General features: G+C 52.3%; 1 protein-coding gene and 1 non-coding gene across 2 annotated transcripts in view; both read left to right on the top strand.

Annotated features, from left to right (window-relative positions):
- The first annotated feature begins 2,526 nt into the window (after window positions 1-2,526).
- Rps6ka1 (ribosomal protein S6 kinase A1) overlaps window positions 2,527-14,544 on the top strand; it is a 40,786-nt gene continuing 28,768 nt past the window's right edge. Inside the window, exons 1-2 of the mRNA XM_031377032.1 lie at window positions 2,527-2,612; window positions 9,242-9,286. Coding sequence (XP_031232892.1) covers window positions 2,550-2,612; window positions 9,242-9,286 — 108 coding nt within the window. The 5' untranslated portion in view covers window positions 2,527-2,549. The remainder of the gene's footprint in view (window positions 2,613-9,241; window positions 9,287-14,544) is intronic.
- On the top strand, window positions 6,734-6,840 carry LOC116097251. Its single transcript, XR_004121299.1, has one exon. It is a non-coding gene; the product is annotated as a U6 spliceosomal RNA (small nuclear RNA).

Here is a 14,544-nt window from a genome sequence, read left to right as displayed (position 1 = left end):
CTTTAGTCCTAACTGCAGACCTAAAAGATTGGAGTTATAATTCCAAATTTTCAGATAAAGAAACTGAACTTAAAGACAAGAGTTGTCCGAAAAGCAAAAACCAGAACAAAACAAAACAAAACAAAAAGACAGGAGTTGTCCAATGCTTAAAGAGAGGGCAGATCTGGGATTCAAATCTAAGTTTTTTGGATTCTAAAGTCCTTTCTACTCAAAGTGCAGTTCAAGTCATCAGTGATTCCACTAAGGGAAGACACGGGATCAGGGGGCATGTAGATTTGGGAGAAATCAGTGTCTACTTCATTGTGTGTGTGCTCTTGTATGTCTGTATGCATGTGTATGTACACATATGTGCATGCGTCTGTGTGCCTGTGCATGTATGCATATGTACATGTGAATGTGTGTGTTAAATGTACATGTGTCTGTAATACATGTGTCTGCATGCATAGGTGTCTGCGCTATATGTGCATGTGGATGTCTGAGCATTCTGAGCATGTGCATGTGTGTGCCATGTATGTGTAGGCTACAGGTTGACAACCCGTATCTTTATCTTTTTATTTATTTGTTTGTTTATTGTGTGAGTCTCTCTTTGAACCTGGAACTCATTTATTTGGCTAGCTTGGCTGACCAAGGAGATCCTGTTTTAAAAGCCTCAGCAGTAGTTAAGAGACTACACAATTGCCGGGCAGTGGTGGCGCACACCTTTAATCCCAGCACTTGGGAGGCAGAGGCAGGTGGATTTCTGAGTTCGAGGCCAGCCTGGTCTACAGAGTGAGTTCCAGGACAGCCAGGGCTACACAGAGAAACCCTGTCTCGAAAACCAAAACAAACAAAACAAAACAAAAAGCCTCAGCAGCGGGATTACAAATGCTTACTGGGAAGCCAGCATCTGATTTAATTTAATTTTTGGTTTTTATTCAACATCTCCACTATGCAGTCCATGCTGGACTCAAAATTACAATCATTCAGCCTACATCTCCTGGATTAAATTTAATTTATATTTATTCATTTATTTATTTACTTACTTACTTGGGTTTTGGGGGTTTGAGGGTTTGTTTTGATACAGGTTCTCACTATGTTGCCCTGGAGTGTCCTGGAACTGGATAAGTAGGCCAGGCTGACCCTGAACACAGAGATCCTCCTGCCTCTGCCTCCCTTTTGTTAGGATTAAAGGAGGGAGCCACTTCTTTCCACTTAAAATGTATTGCATTAAAATATCTTTATTGGGGATGGCTGTCCCTGTGCACGTTTGTGGAGGTCAAAGGACAGCTTATGAGAGTTGATTCTCTTCCACCACCTGGGGTCTGGGAATCAAGCTCATTTACCCATGGAGCCAGCCATCTCATGGACCCACCCCTCACTTCTTTAAACACCAGTGTGATCCTGACCTCCTGTGTGACTTTGGATAAATCGCTTAGAGTGTCTACTAGGAGGGGGTGGGGTCTCAAGAAAAATCACAAGCTCCTTGGAGGTCTAGGTCCGTGGTACTAAGCACAACCAGGCCTACAAAGCTTGGGCTCCACACCCATAACCATGCAAGCAAACATAACAAAAATGAAATTCCGTATCAATGGAGCCTTGCTCGCGGGAGGCTTTTAAAAAAAACTAGCCAGCTTGTCTCTCACCTGAGAGTAAGTCTCACGACACCTGGGGCCTAAAATCTCCTTAAGCGCAGGCCAAATCTCACCGGAGAGAATCCCGACCCCACCAGAACCGGGCTTTGCCTTCTTCACAGGAACTCATGTTCGAATCAGACCACAATCCGAACTGCCGCGGAAGAGGCGCGGGACCTGGCCTGAAACCAGCGCCCTCAAGGGATAGGGTACAACAGACTAGGAGGGAGAAAAAATGCGTATTAGGAAATCACCCTGGGGGCGCTGTGGGTCCTGGCGCTGGCTGGTTTGGGACACGAGGATCACACGGAGACCCCAAAGTGTGGGCTCCCGTGATGTGTGGAAGCTTTCGGAAGGGAGCGATCCTAAGGCTTGGCGAGCTGAGAGCCAGAGGGCACCGGGCCCAGGCTCCTTCCACGCCTCAGTGGAGATCAGGCCCAGGACGTCCCATGTAAATGTGGGGTTGCAGCCCCTCCCCCTGGACGGAGAAGGCACATCTGGGTTAACATCCCAAAGGCTGCTAGGACAGGACAACGGAAGCCCCAGCGAGGTCCGCAAAGCGGCACCCAGCCCGGGAAGACCGAACCCGCAGAGCCTCCTCTGGTGGCCTGGACAGACATGGGCCGGGGTCTAGAGCGAAGGCGTGGCTGACTCCCGGCGCGTTGGGGGCGGGGGTCCGCGCCGGGAATGCCGCGCCGTGGGGGGACTGGGCGGGGCTCCCCAGGCCCCGCCCCCGCGCAGGTAGCCAATGGGCGCGGCGGCGCCGGGTGACGGAGGGAGCCGAAGTGCGAGTGCCGCGGCGGCGGCGGACGGCCCAGCCAGCGCGCGAGGGGCTCGGGGGCGTGCGGGGGGTCTCGGTGAGGCAGCAGGGACCCCGGGACCCAGAGGCGGCGCAGCCCGGGCCGCCGGGAGGAGCGCGGGCGGTCCGGCGGCGGCGCGATGCCGCTCGCCCAGCTCAAGGAGCCCTGGCCGCTCATGGAGCTGGTGCCGCTGGACCCGGAGGTGAGTGAGAGGGGCGGGGGACAGGCGGCGGCGGCCGGCCAGCCCGGATCCGCACCGGGGCGGGGCGGGGGACGGCCCGCGGCGTCTCTGCAAGCCCCGGGGGGACCCGAGTGCCCTCCGGTCCCTAGCCCACTGTCCGGCTCCACCCCCTTGTGCTCCGGGTGTGAGTGTGCAAGGGATGGTTCTGCTGGGCGCTCAGTACCTCCCTGCGGTAGCCAGGAGAGGGAACCCCCACGGGGTGTTGAGATATGACCCCTAGGATCCGTCCGGCTTATCATCTTCTGCTAGCCGTGGGAGTTGCCCCAATCAGCAGAATGGAAAGGCTTGGGTCAGATGTCTGGGCTTCTACTAAAGACAAGGATCATGGGAATCCGGTTTCTCACCGTTCTCTCTCCCCAAGACCTCTCTTCGTTCCTCCACTTCTGACCTTAGGAAGGTAGCCCTTCTGGATCCCTGGCAGTTATGGAACGCGGGACGATACCACCTCTGGAGTTGGAACCTGCTTTCCTTTGCCCTAAAGCTCATGTCTTCTGCTGAAGAGTGGGGAAAGCCCTTAGACCTTGTGAAGATTGTCTCTGTAGAAGAGACTCTGCCTCCGTCTTCCTCAATCCCACCTTCTTTCCTGTACAAAAGGCTGAGCCCTCGGGCAGTGTGGCTTCTGCCACCTAGCCTTTCCCTGAAGCAACTCCTGTCCTTTTGAGAGCTTTGTGGTCCAACCCTGAGCATGCGGGAGGCCACTTCTGCGGTGTCCTGTCACCCTGGGATCAAGGTCAAGTTCTGAACCAGCAACTTTAAAACTTTCCCCTGCTCCCATGCAGAGAAGTAGGCAGGTGAAACTCTGCGTTCACTGGAGCTGTGATGGGGTACAGGAGACAGAGACCTCACTTGATCCTAGAACCTAGATGATTTTTCTTCTGGCTTGAACCCCCTTACCTATGTTAGGTACCTCAGGTCAGTCACCGTGAGCCCTGTCTCTCAGGACTACAGGAAGAGAGGATCCACGGTGAGGTTCCCAAGTCTTCAGGCACGCAGGGCATGCTGCCCCTTTAAAGGGATGGCCTACACTGGCTATTGGAGGGTGGGCGCGGCTGGATTAGGTAACCAACCTGAAGGCGCAATTTGGAGTAAATTGTTCTGGGATCCTTGCCACGGGGTTTTTACAGGCCCTACACAGCCGCTCAGAGGTTCTCCAGCTGACTCACCCATCTAGGTGAGGAGCATGCCCTATGTTGCCTCCCCCCAACCCCCAACACACACACCTCAGGTCTGGGACACAAGGCCTGAGCGAAGGCTCAGAGGTGTACTCCTTTGCCTGGGCACGCCCCTGCCACCTGGGCCTCTAGAGGAAGGGAGAACTGGGCTCTGTATGGTTAGGGAAGGACTGATTTAGCCTAGAGATTCACAGTGTTGCCCTCGCGGGGAGGGTAGAGATCTAAGAGTGTTGGCCTCCTCCAGGGCTGCACTTCCTGCTTCCCTTTGGGAAATCCTGAGGCCAGAGGCAGCCTCATGGGGGCCAGGTTAAACCGGAAACATCTTGGTTTAGATTCTGTTGCACCTGAATTCGGGGGAGCAGGAGACTGTGAGATTTCCTGGGATGGGGGGGAGAGGGGTTTTTCATTGAGCTTTCCTTCAGAAAGGCTGTGTGGCCCTTTGACCATCTTCAAGCTTTCTGAGCTTCTTTTTTTCCAGCGCCACAGATGAGCTTCTAGCTCTACTTCCTGGGCCTGACAAGGTGTAAAACCCTGGGTCCTGCTGCCTGGGTCCCCTCCCCCAGGCCACGGAGGTGCCTGTGGACTGGGTGTTATTGTTTGGGTAACAAGAGCCGTGGGGCAGTGAGGGTGTGCATGCTGGCTTGAGAACAGGGCCTTGCTGTTCTTCATGCAGATGGCCCGTAAGTGATACAGAGCCTGGCCTGCAGGTACTGGCGCCATTGTGGGCAGCTTCTGGCCAGGAAGGAGGCAGGCAAGGGCACCTGGCAGAAGAGGTCTGGGATCTGAATTGCCCTGTCTTCACATTGCTCTCACCAGAAATGGGCTGCTGGCAGGCAGGGTCCAGGTGGAATAAACCAATTGGACATAGGGGTGAGGATACTACCTGCCCTGGCTCTTCATGGTTCTCTTGAAAACAGCAGAGCCTGGTCTCCAGGCTCTATCCTGCCAGGGCTTCACTAGCTGCTGTTTATTGATGTTACATTACGTTACTTTAATTTTCACATCTTGTCAAGTTAGAAATGATGACACCCCCCCCCCATTTTCAAATGGGGCACAGAACTCAGCGATGCTGGCGTGTGCATTAAATTCTGGGCCAGGATTAGAACTCCGTGCTATCGCTGTCTCCCTCCTGGCAAGAGAGACTGGAAGATGAGCAAGGGGTAGGTTTAAGCTGGTACAGGTGGCAGGTAGGCAGAGAGCAGCTCCGGATGTTGGCATACACCTCTTGGGCTGCAGGGCCCTTGTCCAGCCTTGGCTGAGGGCTAGCAGCGTCCTGGCACTTGGCCCCCAGGCTCCAGCAGTGCACAGGGCTGCCAGTGCCGGGCTCAGAACCCAGTTCCTGGGGCTGCTTCCTGCCTGCGGGGCACGTGCTGTCTTTCTCCATCTGTTCCGCTCCTAGCTTTTCCAGAAGCTGCTCTGGACCCTTAGGTGGAAAGATGCGTGTCTGTTAGGACCGACACTAACTACTGGAAGGGGTGCGGGCTCTAGGGGCCCTGAGCAGGTGCTCAGCTTCATGAGTGGTGCTCCTGAGCAAGAGAGAATAGAGTGCTCCAAGAGGCCAGAGGGTCTTCCCTGTCTCAGGCCTTTCTCCCTGCTCCCAGGGTCTGCATATCTTTTGTCTCCCCCCTCCCCTCTTCTCTTCCCCCTCCTCTCTCCTTCCCCTCCCCTTCTCTTTCCTCCCCTCCCCTTCCCTTCCTTCCTCTCTTTCCATCCATACAGGACCTTATTCGGTTAGGCAGGCACTCTACCTCTGAGTTAAACCTCCCCCTAGGCCTTTTCAAAAGTCTGTTTCCCTAGGGGCCAGAAGAAGGCATTGGATCCCCACCCCCACCCTCCAAGCTTCAGTTACAGGCAGTTGTGAGCTGCTCAACGTGGGTGCCGGGATTTGAACTCATGTCCTCTGGAAGAGCAATAAGTGCCGTTTACCATTGTTTCATCTCTCCAGCACCCCTTAGGCTTTTTAGACAGACTTCTTTCAGTCTCCTGGGTCATAGAGTGCAACTGCTGACACGGTGGGCATGGAGTCATGGTACAGAGGAAAAAAACAAGACGCTGAAAAGTAATGTGACAGCTCTCACTCAGTGGCACTAGTGGCTGCGATGGCTTTGTGGTTACACAGCTGTGTTCTTCCCGATGTCCCACGTGTCAGACCAGAAGGGCAGATGATCTCTGCCATCCTGTCTGCCCCTCCAGTCCTCTGTTGAAAATGGATCACTTCTCTAGAGATCTTGAGAAATGGGTCCATAGGTTAGGATCCTAGCCAAACAAGGCTTGTTGGCGGAGGACCCCTAATTACGCTAAAAACAACTTGACACCTCTTGCTATGCCTTCTCTCCTTCATCGGGGGTTTAGGCTTGCATATGTATGCATGACTTTGAGTCATGGACCCCTGGCTGCCGCCTGCTAGCTGTGGTGAGCCCTTTTGCTGAGAACAAGAACCTACTCTGGCTTCCTCCTTCACTGTCTTTGCTGGGTTGACCTTTTACCTTTCATTCATATGTTGGACCCTGGCTTAGCACTTATATGAAACACACAAGTCATGCCCCCCTCCTGAGTTTGGGTGTGTGCTCAGTGCTGTGTCTGGGGAGGAGAGAGGGAAGAATTAGGAGCTGGGTGGGTAGAGGAGACAGAGTTTGAATGGAGCACCAGTAGAAGAGTAGACCAGGTTTTTTTTGGTTTTTCGAGACAGGGTTTCTCTGTGTAGCTCTGGCTATCCTGGAACTCACTCTGTAGACCAGGCTGGCCTCAAACTCAGAAATCCGCCTGCCTCTGCCTCCCAAGGGCTGGGATTAAAGGAGGTGTGCGCTACCACTGTCCAGCACGGGTTTTCTTGTTTAGGTAAGCCCCCATGTAAATGCTCAGTCATATGGAACAGGTCTATTTGGAGTCTCAGATCAATTCAGCGGAAGCCCAAAGAGCACCCAATAGAACTTGCTAAAACTGGAATAATACACGGAAGATTAGCTTGGTCTCTAGGCAAGGGTGGCAAGCAAATTCACGAAATAGCCCACCTTTTTTTTTATTTTTTAAGATTTATTTATTATTATACGTAAGTACACTGTAGCTGTCTTTAGACACACCAGAAGAGGACATCAGATCTTATTACAGGTGGTTGTGAGCTACCATGTGGTTGCTGGGATTTGAACTCAGGGCCTTCAGAAGGGCAATCAGTGCTCTTACCCGCCGAGCCATCTCATCAGCCTGAAATAGCCCATTTTTAAGATATTGTCAGTAGTTATTTTTGTGTGTATTTACACATGATATGAGCACATGGGCGCTCATGCGCATGCGCCGGGGCCATAGGACAACTTTGTGGAGTCAGTTTTCTCTTTCTACCACTTTGTGCTTTACAGGGATCAAACTCAGGTCTTCCGGCTTGGTGGCAAGCACCTTAAACCTATGAGCCATCTGGCCAATCTAGCAGTCCATGTGTTTAAAGCTTGAGAAAGGTTATTTTTGGCTACCCTGAAATACTTTCAGGTGGTTGAAAATGTCAAAATTCATCACTTTTATCAAGAGTGCCCTTGTGGTGTGAGCCTTCATGGCTGGCCACTTGGACAGACATTCTTGTGGTGTGTCTAACCTACTGCTTTAATAGGCCAGAAGACAAATGATTCTGTATGAGTTAATAAAAAGATGGGAACTGGGTAGGGGTGACAATAGTAATGACTCCAGTGGCTACTCTTTAATGGACCAGTCACATGCCAGCTGTATTTATGGCTTGATTTCCCTGACTTTAAGCAGCTGCCCGATTTAGTCCCATTTTACAGGTGAGAAGACTGAGCCATGAGAAATATAATGACCTCCTCAGGGTCATACAAATAGTAGAGGCCAAAATTTGAACGCACATTTTTTTTAGTCCTGGTGCTGGGTGGTTGGAGACAGTTGCCTTGGGTTTCAGGCTGAGGAGCTGGTCCTAGCTTAGTCCCAGTGACAGAGGGTGGGAGGTTTTCAGTGGACAGAGACTGGGTTGAATTGATGAGCAGGAAGATGGGGGTCTGGAGTACCTCCGGAGGGCTGCAGCAGGAGCTGGCAGGCAGGCTGTTTGTGATTGTAGGTGGGACATCTAGACAGCTGAGTGAGCTGGACTCAGCATGTACATCTACCTAGTCCTGCCCTTTGGCTCTGACCAACCTGCGCCTTCTCAAAGTGTGTGTGTGTGTGTGTGTGTGTGTGTGTGTGTGTGTGTGTGTGTGTGTTTACACCTGTGTAACGCTTGGCTCTTGGTTCTTGGGGAGGATTAGGGGCTAAGGGCAGGAAGGATGTCCTGGCAGGCAGGGGGCAGTTACTCTAGGAGCAGGAAGTTACATAATAGGCAGCGCTTGGCCATACCTGCTGCTGCCCAGCAAGGCCAAAGCTGACCCATGAACCTGACTCTTGGCTCCAAAGTCCCAGCCTCTGGAAACCTTCTGCCTGTCTCACTGTACTCAGTCCATGTCAGGAAGGGTAGGGACAGGTTCCTCAGGTGGGTTTTGAGGAACTTCATAGCATCTAGGCGTAGAGAGACCAGCTGTGGCATACGCCAGGATATGTAGTTTCCATCTGGGATAAAGTCTGGAAGAAACTGGATCTCAGAGCTAGGCTGTCTTTAGTCCCCTCTGAGCCCTGGTGTCCTCCTCTACCTGGAGAGCCAAGGCCTAACGCCCAGGGCTGTCCGAAAGATTAAACAGTGCCACAGGTGTGGGCCAGAGAGCCCGGCCTTGATGTGTGGCAGGCACTCAGCGGAGCAGCTGTAGTAGAGGTCCCCGTGTCTGCTCTCCCAGCTCTCCCAGCTTATGGGGAAGAGTGAGGGGTACAATGGAGGAATGCAAAGCCATGGTGGATACAGCCATTACATTACCTGCTGATGTGTTCTCAAAGTAGGGCAAGGCCAGGGAAGCCACCAGCGGGGGACACCTGCCCCAACCTTGTCTAATTCCATCGTTAGAGCAGTTTTAGGAAGTTAGGGTATCTATCCCCGTGGTCCAGATATCGAGACAGGCCTCTCGTGGTTGGCTAGTTTGCAGAAAGTTGCACCATCTGTGTGGCGGAGCTTGGCTGCGTGTGCCCCTTCCTTCTCCCTCGGAACTGAGACTTTGAAGATAGATGGGGTGTTTGGTAGGCAGAGGAAGGTGGGTATCCTGAGTCCTGGGACTATCCTGCCGGGGTTGGGAGGGGCTGTTGACAGAGAACTTGATTCTTGCATAGTGAAGCAGAGATGGAGGGGACCCGTGTAGAGCCGATTAGTCTCCTTGGCCTCCCTGGCTATTGGGAGCAGCCAAGGACAGAGTGTCCCAGAGTGTGTGTGTGTGTGTGTGTGTGTGTGTGTGTGTGTGTGTGTGTCTGTCTGTCTGTCTGTCTGTCTGTCTCTGTCTGTCTGTCTCTGTCTCTCTGCAGGTAAATTGTGACATTCTCCTTCCTTTTGTTTCTCTTTTCCAGAATGGACAAGCTTCAGGGGAGGAAGCCAGACTTCAGCCATCCAAGGTGAGGACTGGAGATTTCCAGTGAAGCCTTGGTCAGGGAGGAGAGAGGATTGCTCACACCATCTGGATGTGAAGGCCCCGGCCTCTCATCCCTTTGGGTAGCTCGGCTCTCTCCCACTGAATCTGTCTCTGCTCAGGTCAGAGACAGCTGCTTTCAGCTTTCCTGCCTCAGAAGTGAGGGGGCTTTCACTCCTGGACTCGGGTGTGGTCCAGGAAGGGCCGAGAACAGGTCACGATCCAGGAGTTCTGGCAGGCTGTGACCCACACACCACAGCACCTTCTGGGTTTATTATGTTCTCGCAGTTTGTGCCTATGGAGTGACTGGAGAGCTCTGTGTGTTGTGCTGATCTCCTTGGTGGGAACGGGTGCCGTAGGGGCTTGGGAGCATTTGGGCCTATGAATTGGAATGGTAGGACCGGGAACCTGGTGGCTTTTCTAGCCTGACCATGCCCAGTGCCTCCCAGATGGCTTCTTGAGACTCCCAGCTCCCCAAACAAGGTGTAATCATTTATCTCTGTTTCTTCCAGGCTACTTTCCTATACTGCCAATCCTTTACCCCTTCCTATTTCTTTTTTAAATATTTATTTATTTTATGTATGTGAGTACACTGTCGCTGTCTTCAGACACACCAGAAAATGGCATCTCATTACAAATGGTTGTGAGTCACCATGTGGTTGTTGGGAATTGAACTCAGGACCTCTGGAAGAGCAGTCAGTGTTCTTAACAGCTGAACCATCTCTCCAGCCCCCTATTTTTTATTTAAAAAAAAAAGAGAGAGAGAGAAATTACTACTTTTTCATTGTTCTTTTTTAAAATTAATTTTTTTTTTTTTTTAGACAGGGTCTTGGCATGTAACTCTGGCTGGCCTTGAACTCAGAGATCCATTTGCCTTGCTTGACCTCCCAAGCGCTAGGATTAATGGTGTGCACCACCATGCCCAGCCAAATCCCAGCATTATACTTTTACTTACTAATTTCAGGTATGCTCTTGTGCGTATGTGTGTGCGCATGCGTACGCAGGCATGTGTGGAGGTCAGAGGACGACTTGCTGAAGTTGGTTCTCTCCTGTCATGCCGATGCCAGGGATCAAACTCAGTCTGTCAAGCTTGGCAGTCTCTGTCTGTACCCACTGAGCTGTCTCACTGGTTGGCCTTGCTGTTATTCATAGCCAAAAGCTCCTGGGTGACCTCCATTGGGAACCTCATCCTCTCTCATTCTCGGCTCTCTCATCTCCGCATAGGAGAAGAGCCACACCTAAGTCACAGCGAGCTGTAAGGTCACAGAGAGAGTAGCTGTTGGGGGGGCTTTGGAAGGCCTCTGGGCAGGGTCTCTGCAAACCTGATTCCAGGGTCCCCACACCCTCCAAGAGCTCTTCCACTTCTGTCCTCATCTGAAAGTTGGGGAGTACCCAGGACTCAAGTGAAGGACAGGACATGGTAAGCCACCTGGCACATGCTGGAACTGCCCTGGTGCGTTGCTTCAGTTCAACTTCCCACCCAAGGCCACGCCTTCCAGGCCTGGGTCAGCCTAGCTGTAAGTGCGACCTTTGATTTGGAGTCAGGCTTGGTTCTGGTGTTTACATTGATTTAGTTTCCTAAGATAAGGTAGCCGAGCTGGGTGTGGTGGGGCCTGTGTTGGAGCAGTAGGGCCCTGCCCACTCCTGCTGTTGGTTACTATAGCCACAGGGCCATGGGGCCGGTAAGCCTTGTAGCTTGGACCTTTGTTATCTCTGACCGTGTCTGAAGACTGATCTCACGAAAGACCTGCCCCTAGTTTCCTTGTAATAAAACGAGGGAGTAGCCAGGCAGTGGTGGTGCGTGCCTTTAATCCCAGTGCTCTGGGAGGTAGAGGCTGGCAAAGCCTGGTGTACAGGGTGAGTTCAGGATAGCCATGGCTACACAGAGAAACCCTATCTCAGGAAAAAAAAAAAAAAAAAAACCCAGAGTGATCCATTGTGTCCCTCTTAGAGAGCCAGGCATTCAGATCTTAGGTTTGAAGATTCAAGGGGTCACAGTAGAGGTTTTGGGGAACTAGTAATGAGCTCTGCTCGGTATCTCAGGGGTCAAAAGGGCCAGGTCTGGTGATAGGCTATCATCACAGTTCTAGGGAGGTAGAAAGAGGAGAAACAAAGAGTTCAAAGTCATCTCTGGTGTATAGTGAGTTTTGGACTAGCCTGAGCTATGTAGTACAGACTGTTTTGGACTAGCCTGAGCTATGTAGTACAGAGTGTGTTTTGGACTAGCTTGAGCTACTTGAGCCTCTTTCAAAAACCAAGCCAAGAGAGAGGCAGACGGACAGGAAGCTTGTCCACACAGGGACCTTTGCTCATTGCACAGCCTAAGATAGAAGGTTCTGGAGTGGGAAGGGGGTCAAGGCTGGAGATAGTATGACTTGAGGTGGGGCTCTCAGATGCCACGTAGTGGCAAAAGCTGAACCGTGCCTGGCATCAAACTAGAAGCTCTGTGCTCACTTATTTTTTTAGATTTTTTTTTTTTTATTTTATCTGTATGGGTGGTTTTGCCTCATGCATGCCTGAGGAGACCAGAAGAGGGTGTCAGGTCCTCTGGAATTGGAATTAGAGATGATTGTTAGTGGCTAAGGAGGTGCTGAGAATCAAACCTGGGTCCTCAGGAAAAAACAGTCAATCTTCTTAACGAAAGAGCAATCTCTCCTGCCCTGAGTACAATTTCAGAGGTAGAACCTTTCCCAGATGAGAAAACCGAAGCCTTATTTCACACAGTGATGAAGGCCAGGTTTTGTTTGACCAGAGAGAGCCACATTCCTCCCTGTCCGGTGAATTCCTAAAGAGGAAGAACAGTGGGTACCTAGCACCCTAGGTGCTAGCTCCGAGTGCAAACTCAGCCCTGACTGTGGCTCAGAGATCCTCACTGGGCACTTCTGGGCTGAGTACACTAGGGGGCGCTCAACCTGCTGTAGGACCTCCTTGTTGTGTTGTGGATGGAACAGGCGGCTGTCCTTCAGCGTATACTGAGAGACACCCCTCACCCAAATGCGCTGGACACCCCACAGCTCAGAGAGCACCCAGGCGTGGAGGGAGGACAGAGACAGGAGCACTGCGGTTGGTGCCGAGATGGGGAAATCACGTGGTCATGGGCCCACAGAACCTACGTGTAACAGCTGCTGGTCCCCGCATTCCTCTCTGGAGAGTGATCAGTGGCTCGAGCATCCTCAGCCATGTCACCTGAGCTCATGGCTGAATGTGGAGCAGAGGGGTGGTCTCTGCTGTGTGAGGCAGGTGAAGAAAGGTTGGGTGAGCTCTGGGCACCTGCCTACCTTCCCTGGGGAGTTAGCAGTTGCCTGGGCTTTGAGTAGAGGAAGATGGAGGCGGGCCTTCCAGGTAGAGGTGAGGCAGGGGTGGAGACTTGGGAGCCAGGCAGTCTGGACTCTCTTCCTGTGTTTCTGTTTGTCTAGCCTGGGACAAGTTGCTCCTTCAAGGGACAGGATAGAGCCTATCTTGATGGGCATGATGGCACAGGCCCTTAATCACAGCATTTGGATGGAGGCTGAGGCAGGTGGATATCTGTGACTTCTAGGCCAGCCTGATCTACACAGTAAGTTCCAGGCCAAGTAAGGCTGTTTATCAAGACCTTGCCACAAAACAAGAAGAAAAAAAAAAAAAGAATCTAGCTCTTAGGGCCACCTGGAAGGGAGAATGTGCTGTGTACAAATTAACAATATTCATCAAGGTCTGTACCCAGTGTTGCTATCTAATGCTGGCTCCTTTATCCATTCCAGGATGGAAAGGAAGTTTAGCATGGATGGTGTAGGGCAAACGCTGTTTGGAACCTTTTGTCTTCTGTATACTGTTGGTATCCTCAGGAACTTCAGGGCTCCACTTACACTCCCTCTCCCCTCCAGGGAGCAGAGTGGGTAACCCCAGCCCCCTCCTCTGGCTATCTCCGGAGCTGGACCCCTTTGAAGTGCCTGCAGGTCTATTTTGAGAGCAGAGTATCTCCCGCCTCCCCTCCTCTCTTCCTGTTTATGAAACCCTGATCCCTCCCGGATCCCTTATGTTCCCCCTGGCCTTCGAGCTTAGGCAGGATGTGACTCTGGGCTTTGGGGAGCCTCAGGCAGCCTCAGGTATAGAGAGGAGCTTCTCTTGGGTGACCGGAACTGGCCTGACTACCTGCTTAGTGCCTGGGCTGCATGAAGGGCTCTCCTCCTTCAGCCTGCCCTGGGAAGAGCTTGCAGTCCAGATAGAAAGAGGTTTTGTTTACAGTGTCTTTTCTCCGTGGCCCATTTGGCTCCCGGAGACAGCCTTCCAAGGGGGTGGTTCGAAGCTCCCTCTTGGCAGGGGAGAGGCAGGTTCAGGGGTAGACATTTTGCCTGGGAGCAGGTGACTTGTACAGACTCATTACCCCACTTCCTGTGGGCCTTGCTCACATCGCTCTTTCTCAGCCTGGACCCTCTCTGTCTCTTTCTGTTCATCCTCAAGACCCAGCTGACTGTCTTCATCTAGAAGGTCTTCACCCCTGACAGTCTCTGCACCTCTGGAGCAGCGACAGCATCTCAACTGCAGCTCTGTAGCGGGACAGTTGTCTCCCACTTGAATGAAGCAGGGGCCAGGAACTGTCAGCCATGTCCAAAGGAGAGACCAGTGTCTAATGCTTGCAGAAAAGCTTTGATGGGGGTGTCAAGATGGGTGGGGTAAGGGCAGGTTCAGGTCTTTTAGTTTAACCTTTACTGTCCCGGGTGCCATCCTCGTGGCCATGGGCTGGTCACTTTCTTTCCGAGTTCTGTCTCCTTATCACTGAAATTGGAAGATGATGATCCTTCCTAGGGAGCTGTGCTGGGCCCAGGCCTGGTGGACCTACGGCAGCAAAGGCTGAACGAGCGAGTACTTACATGCTCTTGTGATGGGAGACTCAGTGCTTCTTCCCTGGCCTGACCTGGTGCCTGGGACCAGCAACCCCTCCCTAGGATGCCTAGGCATAGCCAGCCCGCTGAGAGGCATGCTGGGAGACACACCTGGAAGGTCCTGCAGATTTTACCAGCTGGGGAAGTGAGTACTAGTGGCCCTTAGGATCAGCAACGGACAAGTAGGCTTGACCATAGCAGGAGGCCCTAAGCAGAAGCCCCAGAGGACAAAGATCAGGTGGGATGGCTCTGGGCTTTCCTTCCTGCTGCTCTGGGGAAGGCTAGGAATGTAAGCTAATCTGCCCCCCCACCTCCCCCCATCAGAGGCTTCAGGTCCTCACAGGGTTCAACTAAGGAAATTCCGAGACTGTTTTTTTTTTTT

This window comes from Mastomys coucha, unplaced genomic scaffold (genome assembly GCF_008632895.1).
Source record: "Mastomys coucha isolate ucsf_1 unplaced genomic scaffold, UCSF_Mcou_1 pScaffold18, whole genome shotgun sequence".
NCBI classification, from domain to species: Eukaryota; Metazoa; Chordata; class Mammalia; order Rodentia; family Muridae; genus Mastomys; species Mastomys coucha.
This window is presented reverse-complemented; position numbering and strand designations above follow the sequence as displayed.